The 20,444-nt window shown below is 47.0% G+C and overlaps 1 protein-coding gene across 4 annotated transcripts in view; it reads left to right on the plus strand.

The window, feature by feature from the left end:
* Positions 1 to 18,465, plus strand: part of LOC138748824 (TNF receptor-associated factor 3-like) — a 76,953-nt gene extending 58,488 nt beyond the window's left edge. For all 4 annotated transcript variants that reach the window (XM_069909624.1, XM_069909625.1, XM_069909623.1 and 1 more), the window contains 4 exons: positions 9,198 to 9,290; positions 10,253 to 10,393; positions 13,021 to 13,213; positions 17,638 to 18,465. In XM_069909624.1, coding sequence (XP_069765725.1) covers positions 9,198 to 9,290; positions 10,253 to 10,393; positions 13,021 to 13,213; positions 17,638 to 18,215 — 1,005 coding nt within the window. In that variant the 3' untranslated portion in view covers positions 18,216 to 18,465. The remainder of the gene's footprint in view (positions 1 to 9,197; positions 9,291 to 10,252; positions 10,394 to 13,020; positions 13,214 to 17,637) is intronic.
* The last annotated feature ends 1,979 nt before the right edge of the window (positions 18,466 to 20,444 follow it).

Raw genomic sequence — 20,444 nt, forward strand, 5'->3', positions numbered from 1 at the left:
TTAATACACATTTTGAGCAAGGGTCTGCATGAGACCCTGACAAGTTTTACACAAGTTTCACACACCTGCATTTAGTGTTTACCATGTTGCCGTGTAATGTCTACAAATATCTGGGAAAGTCAGAGTGTCTTGAATCCAAGGTTTATTGACATTCCTATCTTACTACAGCGCAAAGAAGATCATATTGGAAAGGTCATTATTTTTCCACCAGGTGACTACTGTATTTTCTCACCTAATGCATTAACCCTTTAAGCATATTCATGAAACTTAATCTTTCACACATATGTTCATAAACAAGACATTTGGCTGGGTTCTCAAGGATCACTTCTCCTTCCACCCTGCAGTATGGACCTAGGTCAACCCCACCTGGTCCGCTGCCTTGCTTTGGAAGAGAACAAGAGGAAGAGGAGATGCTATGGTGGGAAAAAAAATGAACAAATCAAGTCTCCTTTAGATAAAGGTTGTCGAAAATCTGGGAAAATGCAAAATCCACCACGGTCTCAATTCAGAAGATATTGGAGTTTGGAGATCAGAACTGCAAATCCAGTTGGGATCAGATAAAGGACTGCTTCAATCATGGGCTGAGGGATATGGATGAAGGGGAATGGAGGGCTATGGACTAAGTGCAGGTTAGTGGGATGAGACAGAATAATAGTTTGGCAGAGACGAGAAGGGCCAAAAGGCCTGTTTCTGTGCTGTAATGTTCTATGGTTCTGTGAATAGAATGGACAATCCCATGATGTTCTTCTTGAAGCCGAGGCAATTAACAGGGGATTCTGATAAAGATATTGAAGAACGTGCAAATGAAGCAGTTGCCGGACTCTGCTCCTCCATGAAATAAGAGCGTGGCTTAATCTGATCTCGGTTCATCTGCTGTTCCGAACTTTACACCTCCATGGCCCGAAAGCCTGTCCAACTGAATCTTCCCAATCGAGATGAAGAGTTACTGGAGGAACCCAGATGAAGGATCTCCAGAAAATTGGGAGAATATCGACAGAAGGAAATGTCCAGAGCTTTTACCATCTGAATCACATTTCAGAAAGTGACATTTGGTCTCCCTACCTTTCCCCCTTCCCCACCCCCACATAGAGAGATCCAGGAGTATCAGGATCACCAGGCTGAGGAATATCTTCTCCCCTCGGGCAGTGGGAACACTGAACGACCAAAGAACTGGCTCACCCTCACCATCTGAGACTTTACTATTCACAAAACAATATTTATTGATATTTATATATGGATTGTGTATGTATCATTTGTCTGTATGTGTGCTAAGTCTGGTTGTGTGCCTGCATGTTTTTTCACTGAGGACCGGAGAACATTGTCTTGTTGGATTATACTTGTGAAATCAGATTATAATAAACTTGAACATAGGAGCAGAAATAGGCTATTAAGCCCGTCGAGTCAGCCCCTCCATTTAATCATGAGCTGATTCACTCAGCCCCTCTGCCCGACCTTCTCCCCATAACCTTTGATGCCCTGGCTAATCAAGAACCTATCAATCTCTGCCTTAAATACACCCAACGACCCGGCCTCCACAACCGCCCATGGGAACAAATTCCACAGATTTACCTCCCTCTGGCTGAAGAAATTCTGTTCTAAATGGATGCCCTTCAACCCTGAAGTTGTGCCCTCTTGTCTTAGAGACACCCACCATAGGAAGCAATTTTGTACATCAACTCTGTCCATGCCTTTCAACGTTCAAAAAGTTTCAATGAGATCCCCCTCATTTTTGTAAATTCCAATGAATACAGGCCAAGAGCTGTCAAATGCTCCTCATATGATGACCCTTTCATTCCCAGCATCAGCCCAGGGCCTTATAAAACCTCAACATCACATCCCTGCTCTTGTATTCTATTCTTCTTGAACTGAACGCCAACATTGCATTTGCCTTCTTCACTACTGACTCAACCTGCAAGTTTACCTTCAGGGTATCCTGCACGAGGACTCCTAGGTCCCTTTGCATCTGGGCATTTCCAATTTTCTCACTTATAAAATAGCCTGTCCGTTTATTTTTTTCTGCCAAAGTGCGTGACCATACCCTTTTCGACATCATATTTGCCACTTTGCAGCCAATTCTCCTAATCTTTCTGAGTCCTTCTGCAACCTCCCTGGTTCGTCGACACCACCTGTTCCTCTAACTACCTTTATATCATCTGCGAACTTGACCACAAACCCATTCATTCCATAATCTAAATCATTACTATACAATGTAAAAAGAAGTGGCCCCAACGCCGACCCCTGTGGAACCCCACTAGCCACTGGCAGCCAATCAGAATACGAACCCTGTATTCTGACACTCTGCTGCCTGCCAATCAGCCAATGTTCTATCCACATTGCTGTTTCCTGTTATACCATGGGCTCTTGCCTTGTTAAGTAGCCTCACGTGTGGAACCTTGTCAAAGGCCTTGTGAAAATCCAAACACCCGACATCCGCTGTATCTCTTCCTTATCCAACCTTCTTGACACTTATAACGATATAACCATATAACCATTTACGGAGCGGAAACAGGCCATGTTGGCCTTTCGAGTCCGCACCGGTTCCCTGATTTTGTGCCCCCTCTTCAGGCAATGGTCCCAGTAGATCACGTCGATGGGGGAGGGGGCGAAGGGAGACTCCATTGATCCTCTCTGCCACTCTTTTTGCAAACCAAGTCTGAAACTGCGTGGCATCGTTAAACTATAGTTATTAAGTTTATCTATTTTTGAATAAGAGTGTAAAAATTTGCACACTTTATTAAGCATTGCCACTCCTGAATCCACAGATGCATGGAAAATTACTAATTTCTCCAGTTTTCTCCCCCCACCTTGGAATTTTCCATTTAAGTGCAGCATGCATTTCTATTATCTCTTCTTAATTGATATTTCTTCAACACTGAATGTCAGCCACACCTTCCTTTGCCATGACTTCTGTAGCATCTTGTTCCTTTGTAAAAATTCATTTACAACCTCATCTTGTCTCTGTCTCCATAAGTTGATTTCCTATTTAGCCTTGTATCACCTCTGGCTCTCTCTTGGTTGGTTCTCATTTGTGTTAAGAAACTCACATCTGCAATATGTTCTGTATTCTGCTTTATTTTCCTCTTCTTAGACTTCTTCAAAGAATTCCAACAGGTTTGTCAAGCAAGATTTTCCCTTCAGGAAACCATGCTGGCTTTGGCCTATCCTGTCATGTGCCTCCAATACTCTGTAATCTCCTCCTTGACAATTGTTTCCAACATCTTCCCATCCACTGACGTCAGTCTATAATTCCATTTAGCTGCCTCCCTCTCCTTGAATAGTGGATTTCCCAGTCAAGATTCAATTTATTGTCATTGAAATAAAACAGTGTCAAATCATTTGAAATTGCCTTTTGTCTGCTGTAAGGCAGAACAGATTCGCCATCGGCAGAAATTGCCTGAAGCACCTCTCACAGTCGTCTATCCCCCCCCTCCCCCCCACCCAGAGTCACTGAGGGTTCGTAGATTCGCCTTCAGTGCTTCCTTAGCCTCCCCAGAGCCCAGTTCAAATAATTGGCTTCCCGAGTTCCAGATCCGAACCTCTGACATGGGGAGAAGAACTTGTCAGCACCTTCGGCACCCCCTCACATCCCGGTTCTGATACCTGGTACCACTTCAGCCAGTATCAAGCCAGTCTCCAGCAGTCCGCAGCCTGGCATGAGTCTCCTGTCAAGCTGTCTCCAGCAGCCCCCAGGCTCCCTGGGTTCCTCACCTCGAGTCATGCTGGAATCTATTGGTTCATGAAAGATCATTACCAATACCTCCACAATCTCTACCACTACTTCTTTCAGAATCTGAGGGTACGATCCATCTTGTCCATTCAGCTCCCTTGAAGTAGTGACTCTTCCCTTCTCTGATGGCGTTCAACATTTGGCCCACTGCTAATGTCTTCCACAGTGAAGGCTGATACAAAATACTCGTTTAGTTCCCCTGCCATCACCTTGTCTCCCATTATTATTTCTCCAGCGTCATTTTCTAATGGTTCTATATTCTCACCTCTCTTTTATTCTTTATATACTTGAAGAAGCTTTGTGTACCCTCTTTGAAATTATTTCCTCGCCTACTTTTGGACCATCTTTTCCCTTCTTATGTTTTTTTTAGTTACCTCCTGCAAGTTTTAAAAAAAAATTCCCAATTCTCTAACCTCCCACGAATTTTTGCTTCTTTGTATGCCCTCTCTTTGGCTTTCATGTTGGCTTCGACCTTGTCATCCATGGTTGTGACATTTTTCCATTCGACTATTTCCATTTTTCTTGGTAGGTATTTATCGTGCACCTCCCCTATTTCTTGCTGAAACTCTCTGCTGTCCTCCCTACTAGTTCCCCCCCCACCCCCACCTTTGGCCAGTTCCTCTCTCATGCCACTGCAACTCCCTTTACTCCACTGAAATACCAACACATCTGACTTTAGTGTCTCCTCGTTCAATCTCAACTTGAGCACCCCCTCATGGTTCCTTTACTCTAAGCTTGCTAATCACCTCTGATGCGTTACACAGCACCCAGGTCAGTACAGCCAATTCCCTCGTGGGCTCATCAACAAACTGCTCTCATGGGTTTTCTACAAATTCTCTCTTTTGAGATTCAGTCCCAATCTGGTTTCCCAATCCCCCATGGTCTACAAAATCATTACCCTCTGACACACCTTTTCAACCTACTGTTGTAATTTGTTGACCACTTCCTGCTTCTGTTTGGGGGTCTGTATATAATACCCAACAGAGTCTTTTTCCCCTCGCCATTTCTTAACTCAACCCACAATGATTCTATATTTTCTGATCCTTCATCACCTCTTTTTAATGATTTAAAGTCCAAACTCTTATCACAGAGCCATGCCACCCCCTCTGCTGACCAGCCTGTCCTTTCGATACACTGTATCCTTGGACATTCAGCTCCCAATGACACCCACCCTTTATTCCAACTCTACGATGTCCATAACATCATTCCTGCCAAATTGTAGCTCTACGGCAAGGTCATCCACTTTATTCCATGTGCTGAGTGCATTTAAATATGAAACCTTTAGTCCGTCATTTGTTACATTTCAACTTAGCCCTATGGTTGCAATGTTACCATTGAACCATAGAACACTACAGCACAGAAATCAGGCCACTCAGCCCTTCTACTCTGTGTTGACCATCATTTCACTAGTCCCACTGACCTGGTCCCGTTCCATAACCCTCCAGGCCTCTCCCATCCATGTACCTATCCAATTTATACTTAAAACTTTAAGACTGAGCCCACATTCACCACATCAGACGGTAGCTCGTTCCACACTCCCCCCACTCTCTGAGTGAAGAACTTTCACCTAATGTTCTCACTAAACCTTTCCCCCTTCAGCTTCAAACTACGACCTCTCATATTTATCTGTCCCAATCTGTGGAAAAAGCCTATTCGCATCCACTTTGTCTATTCCTCTCATAATGTTGTAAACCTCCATCAAATCTCCCCTCATTCATCTTTGCTCCAAGGAATAAAGTCCTAACCTGTTTAATCTTTCCCTGTAACTCAACTCCTGAAGACCTGGCAACATCCTAGTAAATCTTCTCTGCACCCTTTTAATCTTACTGATGTCCTTCCTGTAGTTAGACAATTGCCCTGTCTGACTGTCCTTCCACACATACTCCCTACCAGCTGCCCCTACTTTGCACCAACCACATCTTCCACACCCCCCCCCCCCCCGCCAGTCTAGTTTAACCCCACATCCCCCACAGCATTAACAAACCTCCCTGCCAGGAGATTGGTTCCCCTCAAGTTCAGGTGCACCCTGTCCCACTTGTACAGGCCAATCTTTTCCCCCAAGAAGGTTCCAATGATCCCAAGAACTTGAAACCCTGCCCCCTGCACATGTCTTCAGACACACATTTGTCTGCACCATCTTCCTGTTCTGACCTTCCTTTGCTCTTGGCACTGGGATTAATCCAAAGGTGACTCCCATGGAGGTCCTGCTCGTTACTCTTTTTCCTAACTCTTTAAACTTAATTTGCAGGACTTCTATGCCAATCCTGCCTGTGCCATTGGTACCAATATGTACCACAACCTCTAGCTGCTCACCCTCCTCCTTAAGAATATTCTGCAACTGCTCAGAGACATTCTAGACCTGACCACACTATCCTGGAGTCTTTTTCAAGATTCAAGATTCAATTTATTACCATAGTTATAAAACGGTGTCCTGTCACATGAAATTTCTTTTTGCCTGCTGCAAGGCAGACAGATTCTCCACCGGCAGCAATTGGGTAAGCATCTTTTACAGTCAGACTTACAGTCAGAGAGAGAGAAGCAAAAGGGAGTCGCCCCAGAGTCACCAAGTGTCCGAAGATTCACCTCCAGCATTTCCACAGCCCCCCTGCCCCCCACAGAGTCCAGTCCAAACCATTGGCGACCCCAAGCTCCAGATCCAAAACTCCGACATGGTCAGGAACCCTCTAGCTCCCTCGGCCCCTTCTCACATCCTGGTTCCGATACCTGGTCCCCCTCCAGCCAGTTCGAGGTAGTTTGCAGCTCTGGCGCGAGTCTTCCGACAGCAGTCTCCCAGCAGCCCCCGGCCTCTGCGGGTTCCCTGCCTCGGGTCTCTAGCAGCCCGCCGCGTGCACTGGTCCTTCAGCTGCAGAGCCCCCTCACTGTTCTGCCGCTGTGGTCACCATCCCCAAGGTCGTCTCCTCCACTTCTTCTCCTTCCCATCCTCTGGTACCCTGCTCCACTTCCCCCGACTGCAGAATCTCCTATCTGTTCCCCTGATTATCGGGTCCCAATGACTATCGCTCTATCCGACTTCACCCTTCCCTATTGGTCTGGCTGCTGCCTGGCCCGGATAGGTCTTCCTACCCCCACCCCACCTTCGAGGGCAGTGTTGCTGAGGAAGACGGCCACAAGGATACCCTGTACTGCCTGACTATCCCCTTTCCCTCTCCTGACTGCCACCCAACAGCCTTCCTCATCCACGATGCAACTGCATCTCTATAACTCCTGTCGATCACCCATTCAGCCTCTCGAATGAAGCAGAGTTTTGTCCAACTCCAACTCCAATTCCCTCACGCGCTTTGTAGGTGAGTCGAACTTCTCGCAGATGAAGTTGAAGATTGCGAAGAGGAGATGCTTCTCACCCAGAATGTTGTGGGCATGGAATTCTTGGATTAAAGGGCTGCGGATGCTCCATCGTTGACCATTGGAGTCGCACAGAACAGAAACAGGCCCTTCAGCCCATTATATCCATTCTTACCATCAAACCCTCCCTTAGTAATTCCATTTACCTTCAACTCAAGTGCTCATCTCAATATTTACCCTGGGGGGAGGCCTTTGACTTCATACCCCCTGTAGAGTGACACTTCACGATTGCAACTAGTTTTGGGTGAAAAACCCTTCCTCAAGCCTCCCCATGCACCACCTGCCCCTTAACCTCAACCCAACCCCTCTGGTTTCAGCAACTCTGGAATACTTGCTTCCTCTGGTCCTGCTCAATGCTTCTCCATCCACAACCGCTGATTAACCTCCTGAGCAGTTCCAGCATTTCCTGACTTTATTTCAGATTTCTAGCGTTTGTTTTGATATTCTGGCTATTTAGTCATCATTTTGTATATCTCCATCAGGGATTGAGGCAGGGCACTGGGGATGGAGTGGATTCATTGAATGTTATCCTTTGGTTTGAGGATGATGTTGGCCAACGACTCCAGCTATTTCCAATGATTGTCAAACCCAACACACAGAGGCAGTTTACTTACAACCCAGGCCACTAGGGCTGAGCTTTAATAAGGATCCACCCCCCCACCCCCTCAATCTTGCCACTGCCCCACCCTTTGTTGAATAGAATAAAGTGACATTGTTACATTAAATAACACATTCGGGGTCTCTGCAGTGGTCAATATCGACCCCTAGTGGTCGATGGGATAATCCAAGGGGTCAGAAAATGCCAAGGGGTCGAAAGTGGGGGGGGGGGGCGCCAGGGGGTCGATTGAACTTTTGGGGTCAAAAGAATTGTAGAGCCTGATGTCCCTGCTCCCTCTGGGACCCTGACATCCCTGCTCCTGCCGGAAGCCTGACGTCCCCACTATTGCTGGGAGCCTGACGTCCCCACTATTGCTGGGAGCCTGAGGTCCCCGCTCCTGCCAGGCCCCTAGGCTTAAGCCTACTCACCCTAATGGTGAACTTGGTGTTGGAGGGGCCAGTATAGATCAAGTCAACTTTATTGTCATCTGATTGTACAAGTACAAACCCGACAAAACAGTGTTCTCTGGTCCTCGGTGTAAAATAGATCACGCTGATGGATGGGTGGAGGGTGGGAGGGAGGGAGACTCCAGTGACCCTCTGCCACTATTATGAACCTATGGATTGACGTCCAATCCATTTCTTTGCAACAACTGCCTTGCATTGTGATGCAGCCGGCCAGGGTGCTCTCAATAGACCTCCTGTAGAAGGTTGACGAGATGGCGGCCGGTAGCCTTGCCCGCTTCAGTCTTCTCAGGAAGTGCAGTCATTGTTGCACCTTCCTGACAAGTGAGGAGATGTTGAGTGTCCACAGTATGTCACTGAGTGAGCTCCAAGGAACTTGGTGCTCTCCGCTCTCTCTACTACAGAGTTCTTGATGTGTAGTGTAGGGTAGTCATTCCTGGTCCTCCTGAAGTCCGCAATCATCATCTCCCTCGTCTTGTCCACGTGGAGTCTTGGATAGGGTGGCCCTAAGGGCCTGTCTCCATCCTGCACGGCAAAAAGTTAAATAAGAAAGTCAGCAGAGTCGGGTGCAATACACAAACTCACCCTGGCATGCAGCGCCTGCAGGGAGTAACAGGCCACCGATGTGTCAGGCTTGAGCCCTTCGTCACTACCCGAAACATCGGTCACCGTCTACTTCCTAAGGATGCTGTGTGACCTGTTGAATTTCCTCAGCATGTTCAGCAAATGATCTCATGTGCTTGAGCTAAGAATTCCAAATCTAACACCTTCTGAAGAAATATCGGTCCAGCAGTCAAACCCACGATGTCAGGAAGGGATTCTCGTGACTGATTGAAGGCTTTTCTGTCAATCATCTACTGGCCACCCTGCTGTGGTGACAGCAGTTGTGTGACCGCCCCCACTTGTTTCCCAGAATCGGGCTCCCAGACCTCTTCATTAATTGGGAGCGCAGACAACACAGAGCCCCCTCTACAACAGGAAAGCCCACCAGCAACCCCCCCACCCCCCACCCCCCCAACACTAATCTGTGCCTTTCCTTCCACAGGGAACCAACCCTCGACTAAAAGAGCACGAGATGCAATCCATCCATCAACACTTGTTGCTGGTGTTAATGGAAAACAAGGCACTGGAAGAGAAGGTAATGGATCTGGACTGGTGTACGGTGAGGTATCACTGGTTTAGACACTGGAGTGGGGGGGCGGGGTTTATTAATCAGGGTCATTGCAATGAGTAAACCTCCTGGCAGCTGATAAACCACGAATTGAAAAACTATCTGGAATTTTTGTCAGAATTGTACGTACCTTGCTCATGACCTTATTTATTTTTAATTTTTAAACAAAAATAATTTGGATATACAGCTCAGTAACAGGCCTTTCTGGCCCACGAGTCCTTGCCACCTAATTACACTCAATTAACCTACAACCCCCAGAACATTTTGAAAGGTGGGAGGAAACTGGAGCCCCTGGAGGAAACCCACGCAGACACAAGGAGAACGTAGAAACTCCTTACAGACAGCGCGGGATTCAAACCCAGGTTGCTGCCGCTGTAACCGCTTCACTAACCTTGCTGCCCATCTAACCCTATATTGGAAAAGGGAGAATGAGAGATGGTTGAGAGGGGGGAGGGGGGGAGAGAGAGAGAGAGAGGGAGGGAGAGGGAGAGAGATAGGGAGAGGGAGGGAATAAGGACTTGAGGGAAGAGGAAGTAAGGCCCAGAGAGAGACATTTTCGTTGAGATGACTCTTCACTGATTTGTAAAGCCTTGAGCCCTCAAGGTAGTTTGAGGAATATAATTCAAATATAAATCAGGTTTGGAACAAGAAGTATATTTGGCAGGGCAGGGCATCTGTTCCAAGCTGTGAATTCACCTTCCAAAGTTCAGATTTATTGTCAGACAACATACATGACATCACATACGGCCCTGAGATTCTTTCTCTTGCAGGCGGGGCTGAATTTCTATTTATTGGCAGTGCCTTGTGAAGATGTCTGGGAATCCTCCAAGGATTATAAATCTTAATTAACTGCAATACAGAAGTGAACTGGAGAAACTGGCCCAGCGGCTACAGACATTGCTGTTTAACTGCATTGCTTTATCTCCCAGGTCTCGAAGTTTGAGAGTGATAATCTGCAAAAGCAATCTGCCTTACAAAGGATGAACAGTAAAATTCAGAAAATGGAAAAGGAACTATCTTCAAAGATCCAAATAATCAACAAAAATGATATCGAAATGAGCTCATTACAGGTTAGTTTTTAGAAAAGATTTAGACATACTGCACGGTAACGTTCGGCCCACAAGCCCCTGCTGCCCAATTAAACCCAATTGGCTTACAACCCTTGGTACATTTTTGAAGGGAAGGAAGAAACCGTAGCCCTGGGAGGAAACCCTCGTAGACACGGGGAGAACATATAAACTCCTTACAGACAGTGAGGGATTCAAACCGGGCCACTAGCACTGTAACAGCAGGGCACTAACCAGAATTAGAATCAGAATTTATTGCCTTGAATAAAATGATTTGTTTTGTGCCAGCATCGCAGAACAAACATTTATATAAACTACTTGACCAAATAAAGTAGTGCAAGATAAAGAAAAAGTCAAAGGGTCTGTAGTTCATTGATCATTCAGGAATCTGAAGGCATTGGGAAGAATCTGCTGGATTCTTGTCTTCGGGCTCCTGGACCTTATTTCTGATGGTAGCAGAGCGAAGAGGGTGGTGGGGGTCTTTGAGGATAGAGGCTGCTTTCTTCAGACAGCGCCTCATGTAGATGTCCTTGATGGAGTGAAGTCTGGTGCCTATGATGTGGCAGGCCGAGTTAACAACCCTCTGGTGCTGAGCATTGGCAGCTCCGTACCTGACAGTGATGCAACCAGCCAGAATGCTCTCCACGGTACACCTGTATTCAGTGATATTCTGAATCTCCTCAATCTCCTTACGAAGTATAGCTGCTGGCGAGCCTTCATGATTGCATCAATGTGGAGGTGCCAAGACAGATCCTCGGAGATGTTGACACCCAGGAATTTGGAGTTCTTGACTGATCCCTCGATGAGGACTGGGCCGTGTTCTCCTGACTTCCTCCTGATGTCCACAATCATCTGCTTGGTTTTGCTAACATTGAGTGCAAGGTTACTGGTGTGACACCGTTCAATAAGCTGATCTCTCTCTCTCCTGTATTACTGCTGAACTGCTAAGCATCCAATACAACCTAATCTCGATTCGAAGGAGCATATAACAACCAAATGAAAGGCCAATTCTACATAGGGACACTGGAACCACATGTCAATGGGAATCCAGATCAATTGTGAGTCAGCTTTACTGAACTAATAAACTGGAAATTCAACCACTTTGCATATTGAACTAATCACAAGACTGTCCACTGGTGCAAATCAAATCAAATTATTCGAATCCGTCAACCCTGTAACCCAGAAAATGCACCAATGGCCTCCACCTCCTCAGAATCCAAAGGATATTTGACAAGTTTCCATGTTCTCTTACAAATTTTATTGACCCATGATTCACAACTCCATCTGGGAACAACTCTGCCCTAGACCTCAAGAACATAGAACACCACAGCACAGTAAATGCCCTTCAGCCCTCCATGTTATGCTGACCTATATATTACTACCAAACAAAACTTTACCCTTCCTACCTCTATTTTGCTTCCATCCATATGTTTGTCTAAAGAGTCCCTTAAATGTCCCTAATGTTCCAGCCTCCACCACCACCCCTGGCAAGGCATTCCAGGCCCCCACCACTCTGCGTGTAAACAACTTACCCCTGATGTCTCCCCTAAACTTCCCTCCATTCGCTTTGTACAGACGTCCTCCGGTGTTTTCTACTCTCACCCTAGGAAAAACGGTCCACCCTATCTATGCCTCTCCTAATCTTGTAGACCTCTAGTAAGTCTCCTCTCATCCTTCGATGCTCCAAGGAGAAAAGTCCCAGCTCTGCTGACCTTGTTCTCACTTCTCTTCAAATTCAACTGATCGTAAGAAGGGTCAATGAGCAAGGTCAGTCAATGACTGTTCCATCTGCATGGCCAACTCAACCAGTCATTGGTCAGATGGCCGTGAAGCAACCAATCAGAGATCAATTCCACCAGGCCAACTATTGGAGGATCAGTCTGTGTGGGTCAGTTGGTTACTGCAAGCTCAAGTAATTAAAGGAATTTTCTGAACTTAACCAATCACAGATGTGCTATTAAATTCTGAACTCAACCATCCACAGGCCAGCATTTGGCAGAGCAGATTTCAGATTTCTTGTCAGAGCACATGCATGACATCACATACAACCCTAAGATCCTTTTTCCTGCGGGCGAGGCAGAATCCCCACTTATTGGTGGTGCAAAAAAAACCTGATGCAATGTACCCACGTAAACAAATAAAAAAGGCAAATAAACTGACTGTAATATGGAGAGAGAAAAAAAATCAATAAAGTGCAAAAGTAAACGTCCTTAAATGAGTCCCTGATTGAGTTTGTCGTTGAGGAGTCTGATGGTGGAGGGGGAGCGGCTGTTCCTGAACCTGGTGGTGTGAGTCTTGTGGCCACGATACCTCTTTCCTGATGGCAGTGGTGAGAACAGAGTTGGGTGGTGTGGATCCTTGTTGACTGCTGGCGCTCTCCGACGGCTGGATTCGCTGCAGATGTTTTCGATAGTAGGGAGTATTTTGCCTGTAATGTCCTGGGCTGTGTGCACTACCTTTATGAGGGCTTTGCGCTCAGGGGTATTGATGTCCCCGTACCAACCAGGATGCAGTCGGTCAGCGAAAGTTGAATCACGTACAGAAATCTGTCCAATGGAGCAAGTAGAACCAACCAGATTTACTGTCATTGGCCAACTAAACACGGGCAAAAATCTATTTGTCTCTTGCAGAAGGTATTGGCCACTCATGCCGAAAAGCTGTCCAAGGTTGAGACTGACCTGCTGGAGAGGGACAAGTTAGAAAATGATTTAAAGCAGGACCTCCCGTGGATTAAATATAAAATGGAAAACTTGAGTGGCAGAATGTCAAACCTAGAAAACAGCCAAAACACACCTTGCCTGTACAGAGGAAGCAACATTCCAGGTGAGTTCAAGGAGAACAAAGCAAAATATATAAAATGTATTATTGAGGGTTCTGGGATTTTTTACTTTGTGCCAATGCCAGCCACTCACCGGAAGGGCTTTTGGCTATTTCAGGCTCCATTCCAAAGCCTCTTTCCCAAGGATTTGCTCCAGGGATGATGCAAAAGTAGGCAGTGGTGGAGGGGGGGGGGAGGGCGGTTAGGTCGTGTCAAGCAGTGGTTCTCAACCTTTCTCTTTTCCACTCACATTCTTCTTTCTTCTTTGGTTTGGCTTCGCGGACGAAGATTTATGGAGGGGTAAATGTCCACGTCAGCTGCAGGCTCGTTTGTGGCTGACAAGTCCGATGCGGGACAGGCAGACACAGTTGCAGCGGTTGCAGGGGAAAATTTGTTGGTTGGGGTTGGGTGTTGGGTTTTTCCTCCTTTGTCTTTTGTCAGTGAGGTGGGCTCTGCGGTCTTCTTCAAAGGAGGTTGCTGCCCGCCGAACTGTGAGGCGCCAAGATGCATGGTTTGAGGTGATATCAGCCCGCTGGCGGTGGTCAATGTGGCAGGCACCAAGAGATTTCTTTAGGCAGTCCTTGTACCTCTTCTTTGGTGCACCTCTGACACGATGGCCAGTGGAGAGCTCGCCATATAACACGATCTTGGGAAGGCGATGGTCCTCCATTCTGGAGACGCAGCGCAGTTGGATCTTCAACAGCGTGGATTCGATGCTGTCGGCCTCTGCCATCTCGAGTACTTCGATGTTAGGGATGAAGTCGCTCCAATGAATGTTGAGGATGGAGCGGAAACATACCACCTTAAGTAATCCCTTACTAACCTCCACATGGGTACTCTGTGGTTAGTAAGAGATTACTTAAGTTAGTATGTAAGTGGAAAGAAAGGTTGAGGACCACTGGATTTGGAGAATGGGCAGAGAAGTGGCAAAGGAGATACGCCAGAAAGTATACTTTGGGAGAAAAAAGTCCCGGGCACTTTTTATTAAAATGGGGAGAAATTTGAAAATCTCCAGATGCAAAGGGGCCTGGGAGTCCTCGTGCAAGATACCCTGAAGGTAAACTTGCAGGTTGAGTTGGTGGTGAAGAAGGCAAATGCGATACTGGCATTCAGTTCAAGAGGAATGGAATACAGAGCAGGGATGTGATGTTGAGGATTTATAAGGCACTGGTGAGACCTCACTTGTATTGTGAGCAGTTTTGGGCTCCTCTTAAGAAAGGATGTGCTGACGTTGGAGAGGGTTCAGAGGAGGTTCACAAGGATGATTCCAGGAATGAAAAGGTTATCATTCGAGGAGCATTTGACAGCTCTTGGCCTGTATTCAATGGAATTTAAGAGAATTTAAGAAATTCTTCGTTGAAACATTTTGAATGGTGAAAGGCGTGGACAGAGTAGATGTAGAAAGGTTGTTTCCCACAGAGGGAAAGTCTAGGACAAGAGGGCACCACTTCAGGATTGAAGGGCGTCCACTTAGAACAGAGATGCAGAGGAATTTCTTCAGCTAGAGGGTGGTGAATCTGTGGAGTTTGTTGCCACAGGCAGTTGTGGAGGCTGGGTCATTGGGTGTATTTAAGGCAGAGATAGATCAGATCTTGATTAGCCAGGGCATCAAAGGTTATGGGGAGAAGGTGAGCAGTGGAGCTGAATGGGGAAATGGATCAGCTCACGATGAAATGGGAGGGCAGACTAGATGGGCTGAATAGCCTAATTCTGCTCCTACACCTCATGGGCATGATCTTATTGATGAGGGAAGTTAATGCTCCTGTATTTGGAAGAGTTCTGATGGACGTGGGAAGATGTAGCTTTAGATGTTAACTGGCCCCAAGGGTCCGTGGACGTCAGGAATCAGGGCTTATAGCGAAATTGATAAGATTCATCTGAGACCCAGCATTGCCTCAGTATGCCACATGGCTCCCTCCAAGGCTGTGACACAAAGAAAGGGCAACGTTTATTGTCATGTACACAAGTACAATGTACAAATGCAATGAGAGCCTTACTTGAATGTTGAAGGTTGCGGGGATAGAGAATTTGATGTCAGGGTCTGTGATCATCAGGCACAGAATTCCTTGTACAATTGATGATGATTCTAAATGCACTGACCAGAGACAAGTAAAACTGGCACCAATATGGGCTGGAACTATTGGTTCAACCTTGACTTTATTCTCTTTTTCTCTCTGCCATATCCTACCTACTAACGTAGCCACTTTCTTTTAAATTATGGAATGGTACAGTTGCATTTATATCGTGCCTCTCCTTGACCTTGAGATATCCCATAATTCTAAGTGGAGTGATGAGGCAGTCTTAGTTCTGGTTTGGTGTTCATACCTGAACTGTGAAATTGTCCCAGCCTACAAAGAGAGATATCAACAACATACCATGCTGCAACATCAGTAACGTTGGCTTTGGAGGTAGTTCTGAAGGCAGATATCCCCCCTCAAAATAGTACCCTGGGATAGCTGGAATTTTTTTCCAAAAATAGACTTTATTCACAATATATTATTTACAAAAAGAAAATCGTTCACACCTACAATGTCAGTCATATCGAAACATTACCAAGCAGAGGTCCTCTTAAGAGCCTAATAACTGTCCTTGTATCTGGAAGTTCATGTGTTCAGACATGCCTTACAGAAGCTGGGGAGAAGTGAGTGTGTCCAGGGAATGGGATTTGTCTTTTAACAGCTTTCCCCGAGGCAGTGAGAGGTATGGGCGGGGTTGATGGAAGGGAAATAGATTTCTGTGGCAGTGTGAGTGATGTTCACAACTTACTGCTCCGCCAGAGGACTGGAGAATGGCAAATGCTGTCCCCTTGTTTAAAAAAGGTATTCGGGACGATCCTGGGAACTATAGACCAGTGAGTCTTGTGTCAGTGGTGGGCAAACTATTGGAGAGGATTCTTTGGGACGGGATTTATAAGCATTTGGAGAAGCAGAGTCTGCTCAGGGATAGTCACCTTGGCTTTGTGAGGGGAAGGTTGTGCCTCATGGACCTAATTGAGTTCTTCGAGGAGGTAACAAAATAAATTGATGAAGGTAGAGTGGTAATATGGTGATAAGGCATTTGGCAAGGTCCTCCATGAGAGACTCGTTCAGAAAGTCAGGGATCCTCGGCTGTAGAAAGCAGAGAGTAGTAGTGGATGGGATGCATTTTGCCTGGAGGTCAGTGATGAGTGGAGTTCCTCAGGGTTCTGTTCTGGGACCCCTGCTATTTGTGATTTTTATAAATGACATGGGCAAAGAAGTGGAGAGATGGGTCAGTAAGTTTGCGGAAGATACGAAGGTTGGATAGTGGATAGTGTCGAGGGTTGTCGTAGGTTACAAAAGCATAGAGACAGGATGCAGAGTTGGGCGAAAAAGTGGCAGATGGAGTTCAATCCGGGTAAGTGTGAGGTGATGCATTTTGGAAGGACAATCCTGAAGGCTGAGCACAGGGTTAATGGTCAGATACTTAACTGTGGATGAACAGAGGGACTTTAGGTGCCAATTTGATACATCTCTCAAGATTGCCATGCAGGTTGATGGGATAGTTAAGAAGGCCTTTGCGATGCTGGACTTCAAAAATTGGGGGATTGAGTCAAGAGGCCATTTTGCAGCTCTACAAATGTCTCGTGAGGTCACACTTGGAATGTTGTGTTCAGATCTGCTCACCTCTTTATTGGATGGATATGGAAGCCATGAAGAGGAGATTTACCAGGATGTTGCTGGGATTGGAAAATCAGTCTTATGAGGCCAGGTTATCAGAGCCAGGACTTTTCTCTCTGGAGTGAAGGGTGAAAGGTGACTTAATAGATTCTGTGAGGAGGCATAGATAGATGGACAGCCAGTGCCTGTATCCCAGGGTGGGAAGACATCTGTACAAAGTGAAGGGAGGGAAGTTTAGGTGAGACATCAGGGTACATTTTTTTCTTCCACAGGGAGTTGTGGGGGTCTGGAATGCATTGCCAGGGGTGGCAGTGGAGGCTGGAACATTAGGGGCATTTAAGGACCTCTTAGACAAGCACATGGATGAAAAAAAATTAGAGGGTTATGAGGTAGGAAGGGTTTAGTTTTGTTTGGTAGGAATATATAGGTCATTACAACATGGAGAGCCTTTACTGTTCTGTAGTCTTCTATGTTCTTGTGTTCTTGGGCAGAACCATTCCCAGTGAATCGTGGTAAGATGATTATTTTCTAAGGCAGCTCAATAAAAATTTGTGAGAGAATGTGGAAACTTGTCAAATTTATTTTGGATTCTGAGAGTGTGGAAGCCATTGGTGCATTTTCTTGGTTATAGGGTTGGTAGAATTGGACCAGGCAGATTGTCAGTGATACTTACTCCGAGGAAGCTCTCCGCGATCTTTTACTCAGTACCTGCTGATACAGAGGGTGACGTGTGCTCCCCTCTTCATTCCCTGTGCCCCCTAATCTTTTGATGATCTTGGTTTCCCCTCCAGTTCCAATCGGGCATCAAGTGGCCCAGCACGACGAAATGCTCGGCGTCCATGAGGTGCGAATGGCCGACATCGACTTGCGGTTCCAGATGTTGGAGACGGCGAGCTACAACGGGAGGCTGATTTGGAAAATCCAGGACTATGAGCGTCGTAAGCGGGAAGCCGTTTCTGGCAAGACCCTGTCGCTCTACAGCCAGCCATTCTACACCAGCTCCTTCGGATACAAAATGTGCGCCCGGGTGTACCTCAATGGGGATGGGATGGGCAAGGGCACGCACCTGTCAGTCTTCTTTGTGGTAATGCGTGGGGAGTACGACTCCCTGCTGCCCTGGCCCTTCAGACAGAAGGTGACTTTCACCTTGCTGGATCAAGGGCCGAGAAAGGATCATGTGTCGGACACCTTCAAACCGGACCCCAACAGCAGCAGTTTTGGAAGGCCCCAGAGAGAGATGAACGTAGCATCGGGCTGCCCCCTGTTCGTCTCTCAGACTGTATTGGAAAATAAGAACCATCACTTCATCAAGGATAACACCATTTTCATCAAGATAACAGTGGACGTATCGGACTCTCTGGAGCTCTGAACCCCGTCCCTTGGTCAACTGGAAATCGTGCAATAGCTCCATGATCGAGAGGTGACAGCTTTCGAAGCATTAAAGGATGTGCTTGGCAAAATTGAGCCTAAGATCTGGGGTCAGACAGTAACTTATAAAACTTTGCTAATTATTGTAACTTTTAACAAATTATTTTATAGTATTATTAGCCTTCATGCATTTATGTATTCATCTCCACTGAAGACAATAATATGCTGTTACATTTTTTATGAAAGAATATTAAACCTTAAATTGTTGTCCGCCACAGTGCGGGGCACAGATCATTCTCTCCGCTGTCTCTGTGTAGGGCAAGGGGTTTGTAGGCACAGCAGGGATGACCAATTGGGAATGCAGGGAGGATGGTCGGAATTAATGGGCTCCCTTGCAGCCTGAAGCTTTTACTTAGCCCTGATCAGAATTGGATGTAGCAGGCTATTGAGCCCATTGTGCTTGCTCTGCTTTCACAGAATCGCATCAGATTTTGTTTTATTATTTGCTCAGTACACCAACCCCACATTACTTAATTCTAATATCCGAACACCTGCCTTGTCTATACTCAGCAACTGCTTCCACTGCCCCTTAGGTAGAAAATTCCAACCAGATGTCAAGTCTGACCACCTTTAAATGTTTAATTTATTTACAACACGGTAGAAGTTGATTAAGAACATAAGGGATAGAAGCGGAAGCCCGTCGATCCTGCTCCGCCATTCACTGAGATCATGGCTGATCTGATGATGGGCTCATCTCCACCTACTCCTCTTTCTTCATATCCCTTAATTCTGCGCTCCCCCACAAAACCCCCCCACAAAACCCACCCCACAAACCCCTCACAAACCCCCCACAAAATCACAAAACCTCCCCACAAACCCCCCCACATAACCCACCTCACAACACACCCCCAAAACCACCCCAACACCCCGCACAAAACCACACCCACAACCCTCCTACATAGACCCCCCAACAAAACCACACCCACAAAAAGCCCCACAAACCCCCCCCACAAAACCACCCCCCACAAAACCACCCCCCACAAAAACAATCCCCACATAACCCCACCCACAAATCCCCCCAAACACCCCCATAACACACCCACAAAATAACCCCCACAAACCCCCCCACATAAAAGCCCCCGCACAAAAACACACCACATTACCCTCCCACAAAAGCAACCCCACAAAACCACCCCCAACACCCCCCACATAGCCCCCCCACAAAACCTGCCCAACAAACCCCCCCACTAAACCAACCCCCACAAAACCTCCACAAACCCCCCACATAACCCACACCACAAAATACCCCACAAAACCCCCCCACAAAACCACCCCCCACAAACCACCCCCATCAACCCCCCCACAAACCTTCCTCCAATGAATGCACGATTTCATTCGTGCACATGGTGACCACATTGTCTGATCAGCAAGATCGACGATCTGGAATTAGGGTGGGTGGGAGTCGGCCGGCCCATGATGGTGGTGCCTAGGTGACGGATATGGCATCAGCATTGTCCGGTGACCTGGCTGGACGTGGTGTCATCGATGCAGGTGGAAGTGACGCCATCATTGCGGGGGGAAATTTGCCGGTATAAAGATGGTGGCGCATGTGGTGAGCCCATGGAGGCTGTGTGGTTTGACGGCCAGGATGGAAGTGATGTTGTCGGTGTGGGTGTAAGTGATGGGTGGAGTAATGGCGCTGCCCAGTATTCGCACGTGGGGGTGCCTAGAGGGTCGAGAGGAGCTCCTGGTTGGTCGCGGAGGACTGCAGTGCTCCTGGTGGGTTTGGAGAGGCACACTTTAGCAAAGTGGCCCCCTTGCCACATCGGGAGCAGTGCGAGTTCCTCACGGGGCAGTTCTTCCGGGAGCGCCTGTTCAACTCACACCAGGACCCACAATACTTAAAGCAGCGGCAGCTGCTGTCATCGGTGTTGGCCAGGCCAGAGGATGGGGAGGCGAGTGTCAAAAACCTCCACATGGTGAGCTGCAGTTTTTACATCTGGACCACCTCCATGATCCTGACGAGGGAGGTATTGTTCTCCTCCAACAGTCTCTGTCATGTCGTTCTCGACTGCACTCCTCGCACCCTCGCATGCACGCATCTCAGACACGTTGCTCCACTTACCCAGCAGTCACCCCAGCTTCAGTCATGTACGGGTGTGCTAGCTCTCGCAGTGCCCCCAGGTAAGCATCTGCCGTCTGACCTGGCAGCTGTACCCTGATGCCGAGC

The sequence above is a fragment of the Narcine bancroftii genome, chromosome 13 (genome assembly GCF_036971445.1).
Source record: "Narcine bancroftii isolate sNarBan1 chromosome 13, sNarBan1.hap1, whole genome shotgun sequence".
NCBI classification, from domain to species: domain Eukaryota; kingdom Metazoa; phylum Chordata; class Chondrichthyes; order Torpediniformes; family Narcinidae; genus Narcine; species Narcine bancroftii.